Source organism: Coregonus clupeaformis, chromosome 33 (genome assembly GCF_020615455.1).
Source record: "Coregonus clupeaformis isolate EN_2021a chromosome 33, ASM2061545v1, whole genome shotgun sequence".
NCBI classification, from domain to species: Eukaryota; Metazoa; Chordata; class Actinopteri; order Salmoniformes; family Salmonidae; genus Coregonus; species Coregonus clupeaformis.
This window is the reverse complement of record NC_059224.1, coordinates 13,462,132-13,483,638: the sequence shown is the minus strand read 5'-3', so window position 1 is coordinate 13,483,638 and position 21,507 is coordinate 13,462,132. Positions and strand designations below refer to the sequence as shown.

The window sequence follows — 21,507 nt, the reverse complement described above, 5'->3', positions numbered from 1 at the left end:
CAACATCAGTGCCCGACCTCACTAATGCTCTTGTGGCTGAATGGAAGCAAGTCCCCGGAACAATGTTCCAACATCTAGTGGAAAGCCTTCCCAGAAGAGTGGAGGCTGTTATAGCAGCAAAGGGGGGACCAACTCCATATTAATGCCCATGATTTTGGAATGAGATGTTCGACGAGCAGGTGTTCACATACTTTTGGTCATGTAGTGTATTACCCAATTTGAAAAAGTACCTCGTTACTCATAAAAGTAATCTGATTACATAACGTGTTAACTGATGGTCAGTCACACAGACAGACACCATCAACAGGCTAGACGACAACATCATGCTTGCATACACACGGGGGGAGGGGAGGAGAGAGAGAGAGAGAGAGAGAGAGAGAGAGAGAGAGAGAGAGAGAGAGAGAGAGAGAGAGAGAGAGAGAGAGAGAGAGAGAGAGAGAGAGAGAGAGAGAGAGAGAGAGAGAGAGAGAGAGAGAGAGAGAGAGAGAGAGAGAGAGAGAGAGAGAGAGAGAGAGAGAGAGAGAGAGAGAGAGAGAGAGAGAGAGAGAGAGAGAGAGAGAGAGAGAGAGAGAGAGAGAGAGAGAGAGAGAGAGAGAGAGAGAGAGAGAGAGAGAGAGAGAGAGAGCGAGAGAGCGAGAGAGCGAGAGAGAGAGAGAGCGAGAGAGAGAGAGAGCGAGAGAGAGAGAGAGAGAGAGAGAGAGAGAGAGAGACCATGACCATGTCGGCAGGACTGCGTCTTTTTATTGTTCAGTTCAATTAAGTTCTGTTCTGTTGGGCCTGGTTGCATGATGTTTAATGTGCCAAATCCTAACTTGCACCTAAACTTCACAATCCCCAAACCTCCTATTGACTTCAATGCAATGCAAAACAGTCCTACTCCCTCTTCTCAAGTTAGGATTGGACCCCACTGTTCTGGCACATTCTGGGTAGTGTAGTTTTAGCTGCCTGCGTTCTCAGTACTCCCGGGCCTCCTCCAGCTCGTTCATGAACACGTCCTGGTGGGGGTTCTCCGGGCAGACCAGCCCATTGTTGGGCGGCCGCACCACGTGGAAGTGGCTCCAGTCCCCTTTACACAGGATCCAGGGCAGCACGTCCACCTTGAAGTGGAGCTCCGGGGAGAACTCCGTGCTGATCAGGTTGGGCGTTCCCGCACCCTTCCCCCGCGTGATCAAACGGCCGCGGTTGTCGTAGCAACAGTGCTGCGCAGCGAGCGTGGCGACGTCGCCGGAGAGGGACGAGCGGATGCAAGTCCTCGCCGAGGGTTTGTAGATGTCCAGGCGTTCTTTAGGGCCGCTGGCGTCACGCCAACGGAAGGTCCGGCCGTGTCCCTCGTCGAAGACGCTGACCACGGTGTAGGGGGTGGCCGAGGGGTAAGTGCAGGGGCAGCTGGGTAGTTCTGACAGGACCTGGTTGAGGTACCTCTGGAGAAATTTGCTCTTACAGTTCAGCCATTTCTCACAGGTGTCCACATCTAAAGGGAGTAGTGGGAGGCCATTGTGTCAATTACCATCTAATTACATAGTTATTTCTGTTCTGCCCTGTTCTGTTCTATTCTGTTCTGTTCTGTTCTATTCTGTTCTGCCCTGTTCTGTTCTGCTCTGTTCTGCCCTGCTCTGTTCTATTCTGTTCTGTTCTGTTCTGCCCTGTTCTGTTCTGCTCTGCTCTGTTCTGTTCTATTCTGTTCTGCCCTGTTCTGTTCTGCTCTGTTCTGCCCTGTTCTGTTCTGTTCTATTCTATTCTGTTTTGCCCTGTTCTGTTCTGTTTTTCTCTGTTCTATTCTGTTCTGCTCTGTTCTGCCCTGCCCTGTTCTCTTCTGTTCTGTTCTGCCCTGTTCTGTTCTGTTCTGTTCTGCTCTGCTCTGTTCTATTCTATTCTGTTCTGCCCTGCCCTGTTCTGTTCTGCCCTGTTCTGTTCTATTCTGCTCTATTCTGTTCTGTTCTGCTCTGTTCTGTTCTGTTCTGCTCTGTTCTGCTCTGCCCAGTTCTGTTCTGTCCTGTTCTGTTCTGCTCTGTTCTATTCTGTCCTGTTCTGCTCTGTTCTATTCTGGTCTGCCCTGTTCTATTCTGCCCTGTTCTATTCTGTTCTATTCTGTTCTGCCCTGTTCTATTCTGCCCTGTTCTATTCTGCCCTGTTCTATTCTGTTCTGCCCTGTTCTGTTCTTTTCTGCTCTGTTCTGTTATATTATATTTTTGCCAGGTGTAAAACAAAAAAGGGTATTCCACGTACCTGTGCCAAAAGATTCAGTGCCATTCTCCATCTGGAAGGGGAAAGGTTCAGCCACAGTGTTGCCATCGTCTGGACAAGGCTCCATGTCACATTTGGAGGCCTCTGTCAGGGTGCAGGAGTAACCACAGGACCGGGTCCTTTCCCTCTCTCCATGACCACAGGTGACAGAGCACGGAGACCAGGCACTCCACTCCTCCGTTTCTTCCTCTGTGGGGGACAAAACAAAACTCATTAGATGTATAGTGCTTCTCCTATTTAAGCTGTTTTACATTTTATGGGTAACACACACACACACACACACACACACACACACACACACACACACACACACAATTCTCCCACATCACATGATTACTCTCTAATCAGTAAGAGTTTAATTTCTCTCCCAGATGTGGGATTTCCTAACTAGGCTACGTCCTAACTGTGTAGAACTCCAATTAAAAGCATTTTGCTTGTTCACCACCTGTGCTTAACGAGCCATCAAGGAAAAGGAAAACAACTTGAAAGGGTTAATTAGGAGTGGACAGGAAGGGGAAGTTATCATAGTAAACAGTGATTATGGTGAATCATGCTGAGAAACAAAGCTAGATTTGGTTTAGATGCATTTACTGCACTGACGTATGAGCCAGAAGCTAGACTGTAGATATTACAAGGATAAGTAAATAACCTCTTAAAACTCCTTTAACTAATCCCTTAACATCCACATTACTTAAAGTGAATTTACCTGAAATCCTATTTAATATTTTTGTTCCATGACAACAAATTCCAAATCCATAACAAGGCTTTTCTATGTACAGTATAATGCTCCTCTGGTCTAACCTTTCCCAGCAGCCATATAGTCCTGTAACGTAGCCTCCTGACAAATCAGAGAGGAGGAACTAGGTTAGGCTGAAGCTATCTGCCTTCTGAAAGGTTTGAGTCTGGTGTTAATGATACTGAAAACATGTCCGCCCTCGATTACCGACGAGATGAGGTGTGCGCAGAAATGGCAGCTTTGGTGACGGTGCAGCTGGGTCCCTTGTGGCGCTGCCAGCTCACCATGCAGCCAGAACACAGGAAATAGACTCTTCTCAGGAGCGATTTTAATTACAGAAGGGAAGCCCCAACGTTACGCTAGTCTGACTGACATACTTTATGTTCACTAAAAGCCATCAGATCTGACCACTTAATAAACACTGTTGCCCTGTTCCTAGACCACATGCACCTCATTCAGTGACAGTCAAGGTTGATACGTGTATACACACTGAATACACACAGCCACATACTCATTTACATCACACTGTATGTTGTGATCAACATAGCTAGAGTTTGGGCTCGTTGAGCTTTGATGTTCAGAGCATTTGCTTGTCTCTTCGTTTTGAATCTAAATGCTGATCTGAAGGGTAGAGGAGGCTAATAAAAATGTCACGACTTAGAATTAAACAGGGTCATCGTCTACACATTCAGTTACATTATGAAGCTGCAGCCCTTCTCTAAGTGGACATTCAGCGACTTACAGGAGCAATTAGGGTTAAGTGCCTTGCTTAAGGGCACATCGACAGATTTTTCACCTAGCGACCTTTCGGTTACTGGCTCAACGCTCTTACCCACTAAGCTACCTGCCGCCCCTGGGGCTAAAGCTGCAGCCCTTCTCTAAGTGGACATTCAGTTACATTATGAAGCTGCAGCCCTTCTCTCACTTGAATTAAGCTTCATGGCTCTGCTGTTGTCTACAGGGCTGAATAAAGCTGCATGGCTCTGCTGTGGTTTACGGGGCTGAAAAAAGCTGCCTGGCTGTTCAGCCAGAAAGTGTTATGCTCTTTTCCCATCATGCACAGGGAGAAAACGGACTGAGAATTAAGAGAAACAAAAAACAATAGAGGCGTAAATGTTATCCACGTCCCTGAAAGCCCCCGAATTCTTGAACAGGCTCAAAAGGCCTTGCCGCCTAAGGCAGAGGGCCGAGCCAGGGTCTGGGGGTCTGTGGGGCCCGGAGAGAGGATGAAAGACCCAGCCGAATGGCCCCTGTCATCCCCTGTTCCCAATCTGCCCTCTAATTGTACACAAGCAGTGGGCTGTTCTGTCCGTCCGGGGGAACAGGCTCATGCTGCCATTAGCGAGCGCATCAGGCCCGTCTTCAAAAGACAGCAGGCCTCCACAGCGAGCTGCGAGTTGGGACCCAGTGTCCACTTCAAAGGCTGGAGCTCCACAATGGGCCTGATGGTCGAGTGCTTGCAGAGCAGAGCTCTCTCGCTCGCTCAGTCAGTACAGCCCTGCCGCCCTGCCACAGTCCTCAGTCAGTACAGCCTGCCGCCCTGCCACAGTCCTCAGCCCCTTCTCTCTCCCGCTGTCTCTCTGTCTCTTTGCTAACTAATCACTTTTTGACATTTCTCTGTGAATCCTATGAATCTCTTTCTTTCACTTTGCCTCCCACTATTTCAAAACAGTAACATCCATCTTATAATGATCCCCTACTCTGAGGCAGGCAAAAGTGGATCAGAGATCACCGGTCTTTTTCAGATTCTCCAATTAGGGCAATTTCTTTGAAAGACTTTGGCCTGGAAGCCATTGGCATGGGTGACAGCTAGCCAGATACTCTGCCACTTAGCGAACAGAAGAAGCCTCACCATAGTGGCTCTGCGTAGCGTCCCAACCCTCGTTCCAGCGACTGTCCCAGTCACCTCCAACTCCGCTGGGGAGGGGCTCTTCGCTACCATACTCCAACAGGTAATCTTCCTCCCCTTCCTCCTCTTTCTCCTCTTCCTCTCCAGTCTCCTCCGGCCCTGAGCGGCCCGTCCCATCCTCGCTGGAGTCAGCGTCTGTGTATCCCCAGAACAAGGGCCAGAACAGCTTCTTACCCCCCGGCCGATCTACAGTGGACGGGGAGGACGGGGGGATCCAGTCCTTGACCAGATCCATCTCTAACTCCATGTTAGGGTCATCCACCACCTCTATGGTCACCTGCGATGGAGGAAAGGAGAGTGAATAATTTAGAGAACCATTGCTCTATGTGGAAGCATGATATTTATATTGATTCCCTGGACATGCTAAGATGGCTACAACTTGTCCTACAAAGTTGAACACTTACTTCACAAAAAGACAGACTTTCAATAGAAGGAGGATGCACGCAAAACTTAACATCTAAACGTTATTAGAAAACCACAATGGAAGCAAGAGATGTTTACCAAATTCACTGATGGCACATTTCCCAACTTCCAGAAGTACCAGGGGATTGACTTGCCTAATTTATAGCTCTGACTTAACCAGTCAGACATGAGATGAGCAGTGAGCACTCAGTCAGAAGATCCCACTTCCTCCCATCTTGGAGCAAGAGAGATGTCAGTGTTTGTTATGCTTAACTACATCTCATTAGACTGGTAGGCACTACTGTATGACTCAATCTGTACGTTAGCTCACTCCCATAGTAGATGTCAGGACCAGGCAACATGGAGAGACCATAAGAGGGCAGAGCCAGCCTGCATGGGGTCAGTACATCCAGCTCCAGCTAACCACATCGACCAGTAGATGGAACTAACTACCGTGAGATTGAGATGAGTTGAACAGAAGGACATGCTGAAGATCTTGAGGCTAATCGCTGGAGGAATCACAAGAAATTAGATGCTGAAGACATTGAGGTTAATCGGTGGAGGAATCACAGGAAAGGACATGCTGAAGACATTGAGGCTAGTCGCTGGAGGAATCACAGGAAAGGACATGCTGAAGACATTGAGGCTAATCGCTGGAGGAATCACAGGAAAGGACATGCTGAAGACATTGAGGCTAATCGCTGGAGGAAACACAGGAAATGGAAGAACTGAAGGTGGAGACTGGAACTATTTATGCAATGTGAAAGTAGCTACTGTCTTGTTCTGCTGAATTGCCACTCATGCCAAGTAGAAACTCCTCACCATAGAATGGAATCAAGATAAAGGATCGCTATACTCATTGCTCTTCCCTGCTTTACCAGGGTGCTATGCATTGTTGGTAGAGTATGGCGCTTGGTAGAGCATGGCGCTTGCAACACCATTATTCTGGGTTTGATTCCTGGGACCACCAATATTTAAAATGTATGCACGCATGACTGTAAGTCGCTTTGGATAAAAGCGTCTGCTTAATGGCATATATATTATTTATATACATATTATTTATTATTTAGATTAGGTGAGTTTCCCCCTTACAAATGTAAATAGCTTTGAGGGTCTAGAAAAGCATTATAAAAATCAAATCAATTATCATCACCAAACCTGGATGTTGGGGTTCTGAGAGCTGATGTCTGCGTTGGCCAGTTCAGGGAAGTTCTTCAGGTCCAGAACGAAGGGCTTGATCTCCTCCTCAGGCTCTGGCTGGGGCAGAACCCCTACGGAGCGGTGCTGGGAGTGGGACCACCTCCTCTTGTGGCGGTGCTCAGTGACGGGGGGGAGGAGGCTCTGGACCTGGTTCTGCTGCTCCAGGGCCTCCGGTCCATGATGGACCCCACTGATGGGCAGCTGAGCACGATCCTGAGGAAAAAGATAGGACACCTCAATTAAGCATCATGATGAAATATAGTGGACTGGACCGTTCTGAAGACCTTGATGACATTAATCATAAACAATACAGTGGCTACTGGCTGGTTTAAGACACAAAGGATACTTGCTTTAGCTACTTTCCCAGGAAAAACATTTACACCATGCTATGACTTAGTGACAGAGCTCCTAGAAACCATTGGGGCAACAAACCAGCAGACCAACCAACCAACCAAACCCCGTCCATCCGTCTGCTTCTCATTTGTTTCCCATAGCAGCCAGAGCCCTGGCATCCAGGCCTCTGACAAAGAGGAGCCTGTGCCAGATTCTCTAGTTTTAATGAGAGAGCTTTGGAGTCGTGGTACCCCTGGGATGGTGGGCAGGCTGGCCCTGTGTTTCAACCTGCTGTGCCCTGCCCTGCCCTAGGGCGGCAGGTAGCCTAGCGGTTAAGAGCGTTGGGCCAGTAACCTAAAGGTCGCTGGGTCAAATCCCCAAGCCTTGTGAAAGGCCCTTAACCCTAATTGCTCCTGTAACTCGCTCTGGATAAGAGCGTCTGCTAATAACTAACATGTAAACGTTGTGCAGCTACACTCAACAGACAGGAAGCCGTAGTTCTCCCTAAGGTCTTCCTTACTCTGTCTACCCATCAGCCACCTGTCTGTGACAACGTGAACATCGTCTAGCTCTGACTTTGCTGATAGCTACTTTATTGACGAAAAAACGCACTAACTGTAAATCGCTCTGGATAAGAGCGTCTGCTAAATGACTCAAATGTAAATGTCAACCATCCTTCTTTGGATCAAGTTGCCACTAGAAATTGATCTAAGGTCAGGTAAGGGTATCTTCTACGACTCAAAGCGTTTAATTCAGCCAGTATCCAAAGTGCCAATAAAGAGCCTAAACATCTGACAGGACTTGGTCCCACTGGCTGAGTGGTGACAGAACAGTTGGTTATGGGCCCGAGAACAGACTGTACTTTCTCAGTGGCTGCAATTGTCCCATAAAAAAAAGTCGGCCTGTTGCTCGGTCAGATCTGATCCAACCATGAGAACACGTGGTCACCATTTAGAGGCAACCCCTGTCAAACATTATTGGCTCTTTACTGAAGAGAGAAAGAGGAGGATCCTGAAGACCTCCTCTGGGCCTTGTCAGGTCCCTCTGAGAATTAGGGGATGGCCATTACATGGTTCCAAACACGTTAGGACTTGTCTTCCTTCTTTGTGCAGTTTGAATGGTGTTCTGTATTTTGATTTAATTGGACCTGGTGTTCTATATTTTGATTTAATTGGACCTGGTGTTCTATATTTTGATTTAATTGGACTTGGTGTTCTATATTTAAGCAATAAGGCCAGAGGGGGTGTGGTATATGGCCAATATACCACGCCTAAGGGCTGTTCTTATGCACGTTGCAACGCGGAGTGCCTGGACACAGCCCTTAGCCGTGGTATATTGTCCATATATCACAAACCATCGAGGTGCCTTATTGCTATTATAAACTGGTTACCAACGTAATTAGAGCAGTAAAAATAATTTTTTGGTCATACATGTGGTATACGGACTGATATACCATGGCTGTCAGCGAATCAGCATTTAGGGCTCGAACCACCCATTTTATAATTTGATTTAAATTGGACTTGATGTTCTACTTGGACCTGGTTTTATCACTTAATCAATTAGTCTGATTTTTGAGTGGTTTAATCATAAACTAGATATTGGTATTTCTATCTGTGCCTAGACTGATTACTCAATATCTTTCCTCTTCCATTGTCTGGGTAAGTAGGGTGATGTCACGACTTCCTCCAAAGCTGCCTCCCCTCCTTGTTCGGGCAGGCTTCGGCTTTCATCGTCACCGGCCTTCTAGCCACTGCCGCTCCATATCTCATCATTCCATTTGTCTTGTCTTGTCAATTACACACACCTGGTTCATATTCCCTCATTAGTATGTGTTTAAGTGTTCCCTCTGCCCCCTTGTCCTTGTGGGTGATTGTTCATTGTGAGGATTAGTAGCTCGGTTGAGCTCAGTATTTTGTATTGCCGGGGTATTTTCCCCGTGTGAATGTTTGTTCCAGTGCGCCTGTTTTGCGCACTGGACTGGTTACGCTGGATTACGGAATAAACTCTGTATACTGTGATTTACCCTCCTGCGCCTGACTCCTTCAAATCACGCATCACAGAATCACCCACCAACTATGGAGTCAGTGGGAGAGGAGCACATGCCTGGAGTCATGGCACGGGTCCAGGAGCATTCAACAGTGCTAGCCAGCTTGGGAGAAGCGATGGATCGGGTTCTCCAGGTCGTCCAACGCCTGGAGAGGAGAGGACCCGATCTGTCGAGACCAGCTGGGCAACTGGATCCAGCCACCCGCATCCCAGCACCCAGAGGGATCCATATATCCCGACCACGGGAGTTCGACAGGACAGCTGCTCTCTGCCAGGGATTCCTCCTCCAACTGGAGCTCTACTTCTCCAGCATCAGCCCGGCCCCATCGGAGCGGGAGAAGGTGTCCACCCTTGTCTTCTGCCTCTCTGGGAAAGCCCTGGAGTGGGCCAACGCGGTCTGAAATGAAGGAGGAGGCGCGTTGGACAACTACGGGAAGTTCGCTCACCCGTCCGAAGGTCGAGAGGCGTGCGAGCGGCTGGTCCACCTGAGGCAGGGGACGAGGACTGTGCAGGACTTCGCCTTGGAGTTTCGGACTCTAGCAGCTGGATCCGGGTGGAACGAGCGGGCCCTTATCGACCACTTCCGGTGCCATCTGCGGGAGGAAGGGAAGGGAGCTAGCCTGCCGGGACACCATGTTGTCCTTCATGCAACTGGTGGACATGGCCATCCATTTGGACAACCTGCTGGCAGCCAGAGGACGTCCTGGAGGGGGTCTGCCCGTTCCAACCCCGGCTGACTCGGATCACGAGCTGATGGAGCTGGGTGGAGCCGCGATCCGAGAGAGCGGAGGACGACAGCGCCAGTGTCACTCTGAAGGGACATTACACCGGTATCGAACACCCACACTTGTTCAGACCCCTCTGCTCCGCACTGTACCCTACCCATCCACTTTCCTGATCACATTGTAGTTCGCCAGTGTAAGGCGCTAGTCGATTCAGGCGCAGCTGGGAAATTTATGGACAGGGCATTCTCACACAGTCTAGGCATTTCATTGGTTCCCCTATCCATTCCACTCCCCATCAGAGCACTTGACAGTCGACCATTAGGGTCTGGGTTTGGTAGGGTGGTTGCGAGAGTGTCAGGGTAGGTGTCTCGGTGTTTCCGTTGATGCAACCACGGTGGAAAGTCCAGACAGTACCTCCACCGTGCTCGTTCCCCCCGAATACCTCGATTTGGCGCACGCGTTTTCCAAAACGCAGGCGACCAAGTTACCACCTCATCGGGCGGGGATTGCGCAATAAACCTCTGGGTAGATGCTGTGCCTCCCAGGAGTCATGTGTATCCCCCGTCACAGACTGAAACGGAGGCCAGGGGTTTATACATCCCTCCACTTCACCCGCCTCCTCAAGTTTATTTTTTGTGAAGAAGAAAGACGGCGGTCTGTGCCTTTGCATTGATTATTGATCACTGAACAAGGAGACGATGCGATTTAGTTATCCTCTCCCCTTCAGTGATCGAGACAATGCATGGGGCGAACTTCTTCACCAAATTAGATCTCCGGAGTGCGTACAACCTGGTGCGTGGCCGAGAGGGGGATGAGTGGAAGACAGCATTCATCACAACCACGGGGCATTATGAATACCTGGTGATGCCCTACAGTTTGATGAATGCTCCATCCATCTTACATTTACATTTACATTTAAGTCATTTAGCAGACGCTCTTATCCAGAGAGACTTACAAATTGATGCATTCAACTTAGGATAGCCAGTGGGACAACCACATCTTGATCACAGTAAGTACACTTCTTCAAACAAGCAGCTGTGAGCAAAGTCAGTGCTATCAGGAACAACTACATCTCGATCACAATCAGTACATTTCTTTAAACAAGTCAGTGCTAGCAGGTGAAATAAGTCAGGTGTTAGTTTAGACAAAAGACGGTGGTAGTAAAGGGGGGGTAGAATGATTACTATTATACTATTCCAGGTATTCCTTAAAGAGGTAGGGTTTCAAGTTTCTCCGGAAGGTGGTCAGTGACTCCGCTGTCCTGGCGTCGTGGGGGAGCTTGTTCCACCATTGGGGTGCCAGAGCAGCGAATAGCTTTGACTGGGCTGAGCGGGAACTGTGCTTCCGTAGAGGTAGGGGTCTAGCAGTCCAGAGGTGGATGAACGTAGTGCCCTCGTTTGGGTGTAGGGTCTGATCAGAGCCTGAAGGTAAGGAGGTGCCGTTCCCCTCACAGCTCCGTAGGCAAGCACCATGGTTTTGTAGTAGATGTGAGATTCAACTGGAAGCCAGTGGAGTGTGCGGAGGAGCGGGGTGACGTGAGAGAACTTGGGAAGGTTGAACACCAGACGGGCTGCAGCGTTCTGGATAAATTGCAAGGGTTTAATGGCATAGGCAGGGAGCCCAGCCAACAGCGAGTTGCAGTAATCCAGACGGGAGATGACAAGTGCCTGGATTAGGACCTGTGCCGCTTTCTGTGTAAGGTAGGGTCATACTCTGCGAATGTTGTAGAGCATGAACCTGCAGGATCGGGTCACTGCATTGATGTTAGCAGAGAACGACAGGGTGTTGTCCAGGATCACGCCAAGGTTCTTTGCACTCTGGGAGGAGGACACAATGGAGTTGTCAACCATGATGGCGAGATCATGGAGCGGGCAGTACTTCCCCTGGAGGAAGAGCAGCTCCGTCTTGCCGAGGTTCAGCTTGAGGTTGTGATCCGACATCCACACTGATATGTCTGCCAGACATGCAGAGATGCGATTCGCCACCTGGTTATTAGAAGTGGGAAAGGAGAAAATTAATTGTGTGTCGTCTGCGTAGCAATGATAGAAGAGATCATGTGAGGATATGACAGAGCCAAGTAACTTGGTGTATAGAGAGAATAGGAGAGGGCCTAGAACTGAGCCCTGGGGGACACCAGTGGTGAGAGCACGTGGTGCGGAGACAGATTCTCGCCACACCACCTGGTAGGAGCGACCTGTCAGGTAGGACGCAATCCAAGAGTGAGCAGCGCCGGAGATGCCCAACTCGGAGAGGGTGGAGAGGAGGATCTGATGATTCACAGTATCAAAGGCAGCAGATAGGTCTAGAAGGATAAGAGCAGAGGAGAGAGAGTTAGCTTTGGCAGTGCGGAGAGCCTCTGTGACACAGTCACGGTGGCTCTTCCAGTCCTTTGTGAACGAGGTGTTTCGGGACATGCTTGGTCACGGTGTAGTGGTCTACATAGATGACATTGTGGTGTATTCCACTACGCGCGCCGAGCATGTGTCCCTGGTTCACAAAGTGCTGGCCCGACTGTTGGAAAATGACCTTTATGCCAAGGCAGAAAAGTGTCTGTTTTTACAGCAGTCCGTCTCCTTCCTCGGATACCGCATTACCACCTCAGGTGTGGAGATGGAGGGAGATCGCATTTCAGCCATGTGTAATTGGCCGACTCCAACCACGGTTAAGGAAGAGCAGTGCTTTATTGGCTTCGCCAACTACTATCGGAGGTTTATCCGGGGCTTTGGCAAAGTCGCAGCTCCCATTACATCTCTGTTGAAGGGTGGGCCGTCCCGGCTCCGCTGGTCTGCTGAGGCTGACAGTGCCTTCAGTAACCTGAGGGGTCTGTTCACCTCAGCCCCGGTACTGGCCCACCCCAATCCATCACTACCATTCGTAGTGGAGGTGGATGCGTCCGAGGTAGGGATAGGCGCTGTGCTATCTCAATGCTCGGGCACACCACCCAAGCTCCACCCCTGTGCCTTCTTCTCTAAGAAGCTCAGCCCGGCGGAGCAGAACTACAATGTTGGTGAACGGGAGCTGTTGGCTGTTGTCCGAGCCCTGACCGTGTGGAGGCATTGGCTCGAAGGGGCGAAACACCCTTTCCTCATCTGGACGGACCACCGTAACCTGGAGTACATCTGGGCAGCGAGGAGGCTGAATCCTCGCCAGGCCAGGTGGGCCCTATTCTTCACCCGGTTTGATTTCCCACTATCATACATCCCGGGTACGAAGAACGTGAAGGCAGACGCATTGTCACGGCTGTATGACACAGAGGAGCGGCCCAGAGACAACACCCCCATACTCCCGTCCTCCTGCATTGTGGCGCTGGTAGTATGGGTGATGGACGCGCATATAGAGCAGGCGTTAAGCAGAGAGCCATCTCCACCTCAGTGTCCAGCTGGGCTGCAGTACGTGCCTGCTCTTATCCATGACCGTCTGATCTACTGACCGGAAAGTACTGGTGGCCTACCTTGGCTAAGGACGTGAGGGTGTATGTCTCCTCCTGCTCGGTGTGCGCCCAGAGTAAGGCACCAAGGCACCTCCCAGCGGGTAAGTTATAACCTTTATCAGTTCCACAACGACCATGGTCTCACCAGAGTGTTGATTTCCTTACCGATCTTCCCCTCTACCAAGGTAACACCACCATCCTGGTCGTCGTGGACCGCTTTTCTAAGGCCTGCCGCCTCCTTCCTCTGCCCGGTCTCCCCACGGCCCTGCAAACTGCGGAGGCCCTGTTTACACACGTCTTCCGGCACTACAGGGTACCAGAGGATATAGTGTCTGACCGGGGTCCCCAGTTCACATCCAAGGTCTGGAAGGCGTTCATGGAACGTCTGGGGGTCTCGGTCAGCCTAACCTCTGGTTTCCACCCCGAGTCTAATGGGCTGGTGGAACGGGTAAATCAGGATGTGGGTAGGTTCCTGCGGTCCTACTGCCAGGACCGGCCGGGGGAGTGGTCGGTGTTCTTGCCATGGGCTGAATATGCACAGAACTCTCTCCGTCACTCCTCCACTAACCTAACGCCATTCCAATGTGTTTTAGGTTACCAACTGGTTCTGGCACCGTGGCACCAGAGCCAGACCGAGGCTCCTCAGGTGGATGACTGGTTTCGGCGCGTAGAGTAGACGTGGGACGCTGCCCACGTCCACCTCCAACGCGCTGTGCGTCGTCAGAAGGCCAACGCTGAACGCCACCGCAGTGAGGCCCCGTCTTTGTACCGAGTGATCGGGTCTGGCTCTCGACACGGAATCTGCCCCTCCGCCTGCCCTGCCGGAAGCTGAGCCCGCGATTTGTGGGGCCGTTCAAAGTCCTGAGGAGAATCAAGGTTACCTATAGGTTATTACTCCCCCATGATTACCGTATTAACCCCTCGTTTCATGTGTCTCTCCTCAGGGCCCCGGCGTACTCCGTCTGTTCCATCCTGGATTCAAGGCGTCGGGTGGGGGGCCTTCAGTATCTCGTGGAGTGGGAGGGGTATGGTCCGGAGGAACGGTGCTGGGTCCCGGTGAGGGATATCCTCGATCCCTCCCTGTTGCGGGATTTCCACCGTCGCCATCCGGCTCGCCCTGCTCAGCGTCCTCCTGGCCATCCCCGCTGCTGGGGCTGTGCGTCAAGGGGGGGAGGGGGTACGGTCACGACTTCCTCCGAAGCTGCCTCCCTTCCTTGTTCGAGCAGGCTTCGGCGTTCGTCGTCACCGGCCTTCTAGCCACTGCCGCTTCCTATCTCATCATTCCATTTGTCTTGTCTTGTCAATTACACACACCTGGTTCATATTCCCCTCATTAGTATGTGTTTAAGTGTTCCCTCTGCCCCCTTGTCCTTGTGGGTGATTGTTCATTGTGAGGATTAGTAGCTCGGTTGAGCTCAGTATTTTGTATTGCCGGGGTATTTTCCCCGTGTGCATGTTTGTTCCAGTGCTCCTGTTTTGCGCACTGGACTGGTTACGCTGGATTACGGAATAAACTCTGTATACTGTGATTTGCCCTCCTGCGCCTGACTCCTTCAAATCACGCATCACAGGTGAGACACACATGGATTCCCACATCCACACACACGCTGACACGACTTTAAGACTGGAGTCAAGAAGGGACACATATTTTCACACCTTCCTCATCTCGGCTTTTTACACATCTGGATCCTGTATTCAGTTTCCTTATATATCACTCTTCTCCTCCTCCTCTCTCTCTCTCTCCCCCCTCTTTCTCTCTGATCCCACTGTCCTCTCTCTCCTTCTCTCTCTCTCTCTCTCTGCAGAGAGGCTCCCCTGATGATCAAAGGCGTATTGGTTGATGGTATGTGGTCTGTCTTTACGGGCCACTATGGCTGTGCAGCCGTGGGAGTCCTGGCCTTTCCGACACACACAACACAGGCGGCAGGGAGGGAGGCAGGGAGGGAGGCAGGAAGGAAGGGAGGGAGGGAGGGAGGGAGGGAGGGAGGGAGGGAGGGAGGGAGGGCAGGGAGGCAGGGAGGCAGGGAGGGAGGTAGGGAGGGAGGGACTGAGGGCAGGCGGGCGGGCAGTGTGGCAGGCATGCCTGATTTATGTGTCCACAGATATGAAAGGCCTCTGCACTTGGCCCTTTCCAAACCATTACAGAAGAACAATAAACTATGGGGCCCTTTGATCGCCTCTTGGATTTTTTTTTTTTTTTTTATGCAAGCCTTGAAAGAGGGAAGAGGCAAGGAGAGGGAGGGAGAGAAAACAGATAGGTAGAGCGAACAGGTCACAATATTTGGGAACCAGGCCATGCACACTCCACATTCTACACCCCTCCTCGGCCCCCCATGATGAGGGAAAACCCTGACCTCTGACCTTATTCCAGGGTGAGAGAGATCTGCTGAGGGTTCCTCTAACCCTGCTGAGTTAGGGTAAGGTTTGGGTTAGGGTTATGTAAGCAGTTGCTATTGTGCCTCTCGCTCCTCAACTGTACAAACCAGCCCCTCCTCTACCTGGTTAGACTGGCATCTACCAGGTCACCAGGAAAGATACAGTCACCATGGTGGCACAGGGTCAATGGTGCCCAAAACGCACACTCATTACCACCACCAGCACCACATCATGCTCTCTCTCTCTCTCTCTCTCTCTCTCTCTCTCTCTCTCTCTCGCCCACTCTCTCACTCCCCTCTCTCGCTCTCTCTCAGTCTCTCTCCCTCACTGTTTCGCGTCTGTTTGACGTCCAACTGACATAAATCATCAATCAGTTATAGGCTATGGGCATCAGGACATCAACAGGGCATCCATTGAAGGAAACCCAGGGGAGAGAAAGTACAGAGGAACGACTTCATAGAGATCTGGAATCTGTCTGTTTACACCTTTCTTTCATTCTACATCTGATTCTGTTCATGGTGACCTTCAAGGCCCCTACACACACACACACACACACACACACACACACACACACACACACACACACACACACACACACACACACACACACACACAGGATTGTAAACCCATATATGTCCATGAGCCGCACAAACACCTCCATTGGATCCTCTTACAGATAGATATTTGCTTCAAATGGAATTCAGCAAGCCTATCTATTATAGCTGCTGTAGAAGAGGAGGCTGTCTGTAATACTATGCTGCTCCGTGCAGCTCAGAATGACCTTCTCTTGATGCCTAGATACCTTACTATACATGGAGAAACGCTGAACAACCCTTTACCCCAAGGCCCTAGAGATTTATTGATACAGATTTCCATTGATTCATGGCTAAGGGGTCAACTGGCAGTGTAGCATAATGTTAGGTACAACATTGTCAGTCTGTGATTCTTTGATTTGGTTTGTTAGAAGGTTAACTTTTGTAACTGAAGTTAATTACAATTCAGAATATGTCATACACTCCAGTAAGTTTCATTGGCACGAGAACAGATCCTCTCTGTGGATAAATTAAAGTTATTCAATTCAATTTGAAGAGATAACTGACAACAAATAACCTATTATATTAGGCTATTGCGTAAAGTATTTAATTAATTTCGTAGAGGATAATTTACATCAGCTCAATTCATTTAAATACAATTTAATAATTTGTTTCATATCCAAATCCTGAGACATTTGGAACGTATTATTTACCTAAAATCTAGAAGAAAATAATCAAGAGAAAAGTTGCTTACCTCCAAAAAAACACCGTTGTGGAGTTTGTGGTGTTTGGTGGGAAAGCTAATCACCAACCCAATGACAAGTACTAAAACGATTAGCATTGTCAGACATCTCCCTCCGACTAGAAACATTTTATCAATTGAAGTTTCAACTAAGACCAAGTAACAGTATTTGCGGTACTCAATCTATCCCACGTTTTCTTTAACTTAAATTATTTATTTTGCGAGCGAAACTTTCTTTTATGTCCTCATCGGTGGTTGTTCTAGTCCAAAACGTGTTTCGTTCCGAGCAAGTCCCCCATTGAACCAGACAGAAGAAAGTCACCCATTCAACCAGCCAGAACAGCTTCAGAGTCGTCCTCTTGATAGAGATGCGCTCTAATGTCCGATGGCATGCGACGCAAAATCTGTATCCCGCTGCCGCACTAGGATGCGACTGATTTATCCTTTCGCTGTCTGCCTGTATTGCGCGTCTAGGTCAATGTGCGCTCTTCAAGCTTCCGGATATAACCAGACCAACTTGGGCTATATGTACCAAAGATGCATAGAGTGCCACGCACAGAGTGCTACGCGCAGACCATGCACTCTCTCAGTCCGCACCGGTGGACGGTTTATTGAACTAGGTTAAAAGAGTTGGCTACATTTCGTTATGGTTGAGTGGATGTTTTCTACCAATACAATCACATCTGGAGTTGAGAATAGCCTGTATGCGTTTGATCTCTGATCCATTATCCAATTGAGGTCCCTTAGCCACGATGCAGCTTGTCCCGGGATGAGTGTGCTGCAGCTCTGGTTCAGAAGGAAACCTGGTACCACTCTCTGACTTCATCAGTTCACAGCTTCTACACTGCTGTTTGGTAGAAAAGAGATGCTCACAAATCAAGGGGGTCCAGTTTCCCAAATGGAGGGATTGAAGGGCGATTTAGAAATGTTGTGTCCTAGACACAGAAACGACTGAAAATTGGCATGCACATAAAGGGAGAGGAGACTGGTAGACTATTACATGGATTAAAAGCCAGCCAACAAATTAAAAGGTGTCACACATCAATACGAGATGTGTCAAGGTGCTGACAGGCTACTTTCACACCACTCTATCCATGTAAAGAGACGGTGTGTGTGAATGCAAACTTCATGACAGTGTAGGGTAGGCTATAGTGTACTCCACACAAAGGCCTATTCCCCATTCTTGATACACAAGGGAAACTGTTGAGCGTGAAAAACCCAACAACGTTGCAGTTCTTGACACAAACTGGTGCGCCTGGCACCTACTACCATACCCCGTTCAAAGGCACTGAAATCTTTTGTCTTGCCCATTCACCCTCTGAATTGCACACATACACAATCCATGTCTCAATTGTCTCAATGCTTAAAAATCCTTCTTTAACCTGGCTCCTCCCCTTCATCTACACTGATTTGAAGTGGATTTAACAAGTGACATCAATAAGGGATCATAGCTTTCACCTGAATTCACCTGGTCAGTATGTCATGGAAAGACACATACACACACACACACACACAAACATGCGCACGTATGCAGGCACACACACAAACATGGACACACTCTTCGTTCATAGCCCTCCACCACTACACTCCAGATATCGCCATATCCCCCACAGAGTCCCCAACCCCCTACGCACACTGTGGTCCGCATATAAGAGTGATACACTGGCCACACACACAGGCATGCAGGCACGCACAAGATCAATTGATCACATTGATGTCATTGGAGCTCATAGATTATCTTGAGCATGACACGGGAGACGGTGACTCAGAAGGCCTTGTTTCAGAGTGATCTACTCCAGCTAATCCGTAACCCCAGGAGACCTGTAAACGTCTGTATGCCTCCGAACGTGGTCCACGTGCTCTCTTAACAGTTTTCTATGATTTACATGCAATTAACAAACAAACAGTGTCACGCACAGTCAATCACAGATTAACAGATAGACAGGAAGAAGACAGGAATCAGGGGTTGTTTTTAGATGTAGTTTTTGTATTTTTTACATCCCTTACCATTTGATTTTGTGGCACAGGTTCACACGGCATGCACTCATGTCCTGCGTGTTTCAGTTCTAGTAATAGAGCAGTTGGGAAGCTTGCTGTGGTTAGCGCTGACATCAAATCCATTAATACCTATATAGTGGCATAACTGACTACAGTGGAGTGATTCCAACACGTTATTTTAGCAACGGTGATCCCTATACCGGACAGCAATATACTCCCTACTCCACCCAAAAAAACGGTATTCAGACTGGTTTGTTTTGATGCTGTTTTCCAGTGGGAGACTTAGTTTCAGTCTCTCTGTCGGTCTGTCTCTCTCTCTCTCTCTCTCTCTGTCAGTCTCTCTCTCTCTCTCTCAATTTCAATTTCAATTTAAGGGGCTTTATTGGCATGGGAAACATATGTTTACATTACCAAAGCAAGTGAAGTAGATAGTAAACAACAGTGAAGTAAACAATAAAAGATTAACAGTAAACATTACACTCACAAAAGTTCCAAAATAATAAAGAGATTTCAAGTGTCATATTATGTCTATATACAGTGTTGTAATGATGTGCAAAAAAGTACAAAAGGGAAAATAAATAAACATAAATATAGGTTGTATTTACAATGGTGTTTGTTCTTCACTGGTTGCCCTCTGTCTCTCTCTGTCTCTCTCTCTGTCTCTCTCTCTCTCTCTGTTATGATTTAACTGGATAAGAACCCAAATGCAGACAAGTACACCAAGCCAGAGAAGTTTTAACAGGTTTATTTACAATGTTCAAAGTCCAGGTTTCCAAATATATGGGAAGAGCAAGTCCAGGTACAGGGAGGGTAACAGATCCAGATCAGGGCAGGTGTGGTACCGTAATGTCCTAGTGTCCGTGGTGAGTCCAAAAGAGAGGTCCGGTAATGGAGAGCAGGATGGTGGTGGCAGGAGTGAAGCGGAGGCAGGAGTCAGGTTCCAAATATCTGTGGCACAGGAGAAAAAGTAAATAGAACAGACCAAAAACACAAAGAGCAAAAATAACCAGGTTGAGTCGGCAGCGAGACTAACATGGTCGTCTTGACTATGATCTGACGATGAGTGGTAAGTTTGACCGGGTCTTAAAGGCTGAGGTGATTATGGTGAATGAGCTGCAGCTGGAACCCTGACTCCCGCACACCAGACTTCACTCCTGCAATCAAGGACAGACAGAGGGGAGGGAGAGAGCAGAGAGAGCTACCTATCAGCAGTAGGCCTAACAGTAACCCCCCCTCTACGGACGCCACCTGGCGGCCGACGGGGTTTATCGGGATGTAACCTATGAAACTCTCGGACCAGAGCAGGATCCACAATGAAGCTCCTGGGCACCCAGGAACGTTCCTCGGGACCATAACCCTCCCAATCCACCAGGTACTGGAAACCACGACCTCGGCGGCGAACATCCAGAAGTCGCCGGACAGTGTAGACCGGACCCCCACCCACGATCTTGAGCGGAGGAGGGGGACGAGAGGGCGGGCACAAAGGGCTAACCGACACAGGCTTAATCTGGGAAACATGAAAGGTGGAATGAACCCGTAGGGAGGCAGGAAGCTGTAGCTTAACCGCGCAGGGGTTAACAATAGACAGTATCTTGAACGGTCCTATAAAACGAGGCGCCATCTTCTTAGACTCCACCTTCAATGGAAGGTCCCGTGACTTCAGCCATACCTCTTGACCAGGAGAGTAACCGGGAGCCTGGGACCGGTGACGGTTGGCTTGCCTCTGCATGTACGCCGAAGCTCGGGACAGAGCTACCCTGGCCTTCCTCCAGACCTTGAAGCAGCGGCGCATGTGGGACTGCACCGAGGGTACCGCAAGTTCCCTCTCTTGGGAAGGGAACAGGGGAGGTTGATAACCCAGAGCACACAGAAAAGGAGACAAACCAGAGGAAGCGTTAGTCAAGGTGTTATGAGCATATTCCACCCAGGGGAGCATGGAGCTCCATGACCCAGGGTTAGACCCAGTGACACAGCGAAGAGCGGTCTCCATCTCCTGGTTCGCTCTCTCGGCTTGCCCGTTGGTCTGGGGGTGATATCCAGAGGACAGGCTGGATGTAATGCCCAAAGCTTTACAGAAAGCTTTCCACACCTGGGAGACAAACTGGGGACCCCTGTCAGAGACAATATCCGTGGGTAGACCATGAGAGCGGAACACATGTTCAACCAAAATATCAGCCGTCTCTCTGGCAGTGGGCAGTTTAGGTAGGGCCAAAAAATGAGCGAACTTAGAAAACGATCAATCACCGTAAGAATTACAGTCTTACCAGACGAGGGGGAAGTCCAGTGACAAAATCCATAGCGATATGCGACCAGGGCCGGCTGGGTATAGGTAGAGGTCGTAGATGACCAGCGCTGGCCTGGGTGGAGTTTTTACTGCGTGCACATACCGTACAAGCAGCAATGAAGGCTCGAGTGTCCGCCTCCATCGTGGCCCACCAGAACTTCCGTCGCACAAAGTCAAGGGTCCGCGAAACTCCAGGGTGACAGGTAAGGGGAGACGAGTGAGCCCACTGAAGTACCTGGGAGCGAGCAGACTCAGGGACAAACATCCGGTTAGGAGGACCCCTCCCAGGGTCAGCTTGATGATGTTGAGCCTGTCTAACAATCCCCTCGATGTCACATGTGATGACTGCAATACTGCAGGTAGGAGGCAAAATGGGTTCAGGGTTACTACCAGTATCAACAGCCGAATGAACACGAGACAGGGCGTCAGGCTTGACGTTGCGTGACCCAGGACGGTAAGACAGAGAAAAATTGAATCTCCCAAAAAATAGTGCCCACCTGGCTTGACGGGGGTTGAGCTGCTTCGCTGACTGGAGGTAAGCCAGATTCT

At 49.5% G+C, this 21,507-nt stretch overlaps 1 protein-coding gene across 1 annotated transcript; it reads right to left on the bottom strand.

Moving 5' to 3' along the window:
• Positions 1-717: 717 nt before the first annotated feature.
• LOC121549242 (isthmin-2-like) lies at positions 718-17,119 on the bottom strand. The gene is made up of 5 exons (XM_041861095.1): positions 16,689-17,119; positions 6,450-6,704; positions 4,833-5,166; positions 2,227-2,433; positions 718-1,471 (listed from the first exon to the last, which is right to left on the bottom strand). The coding sequence occupies exons 1-5, from the start codon at positions 16,803-16,805 to the stop codon at positions 954-956; spliced, it is 1,431 nt and encodes a 476-aa protein (XP_041717029.1). The 5' UTR covers positions 16,806-17,119; the 3' UTR covers positions 718-953.
• Between the last annotated feature and the right edge of the window lie 4,388 nt (positions 17,120-21,507).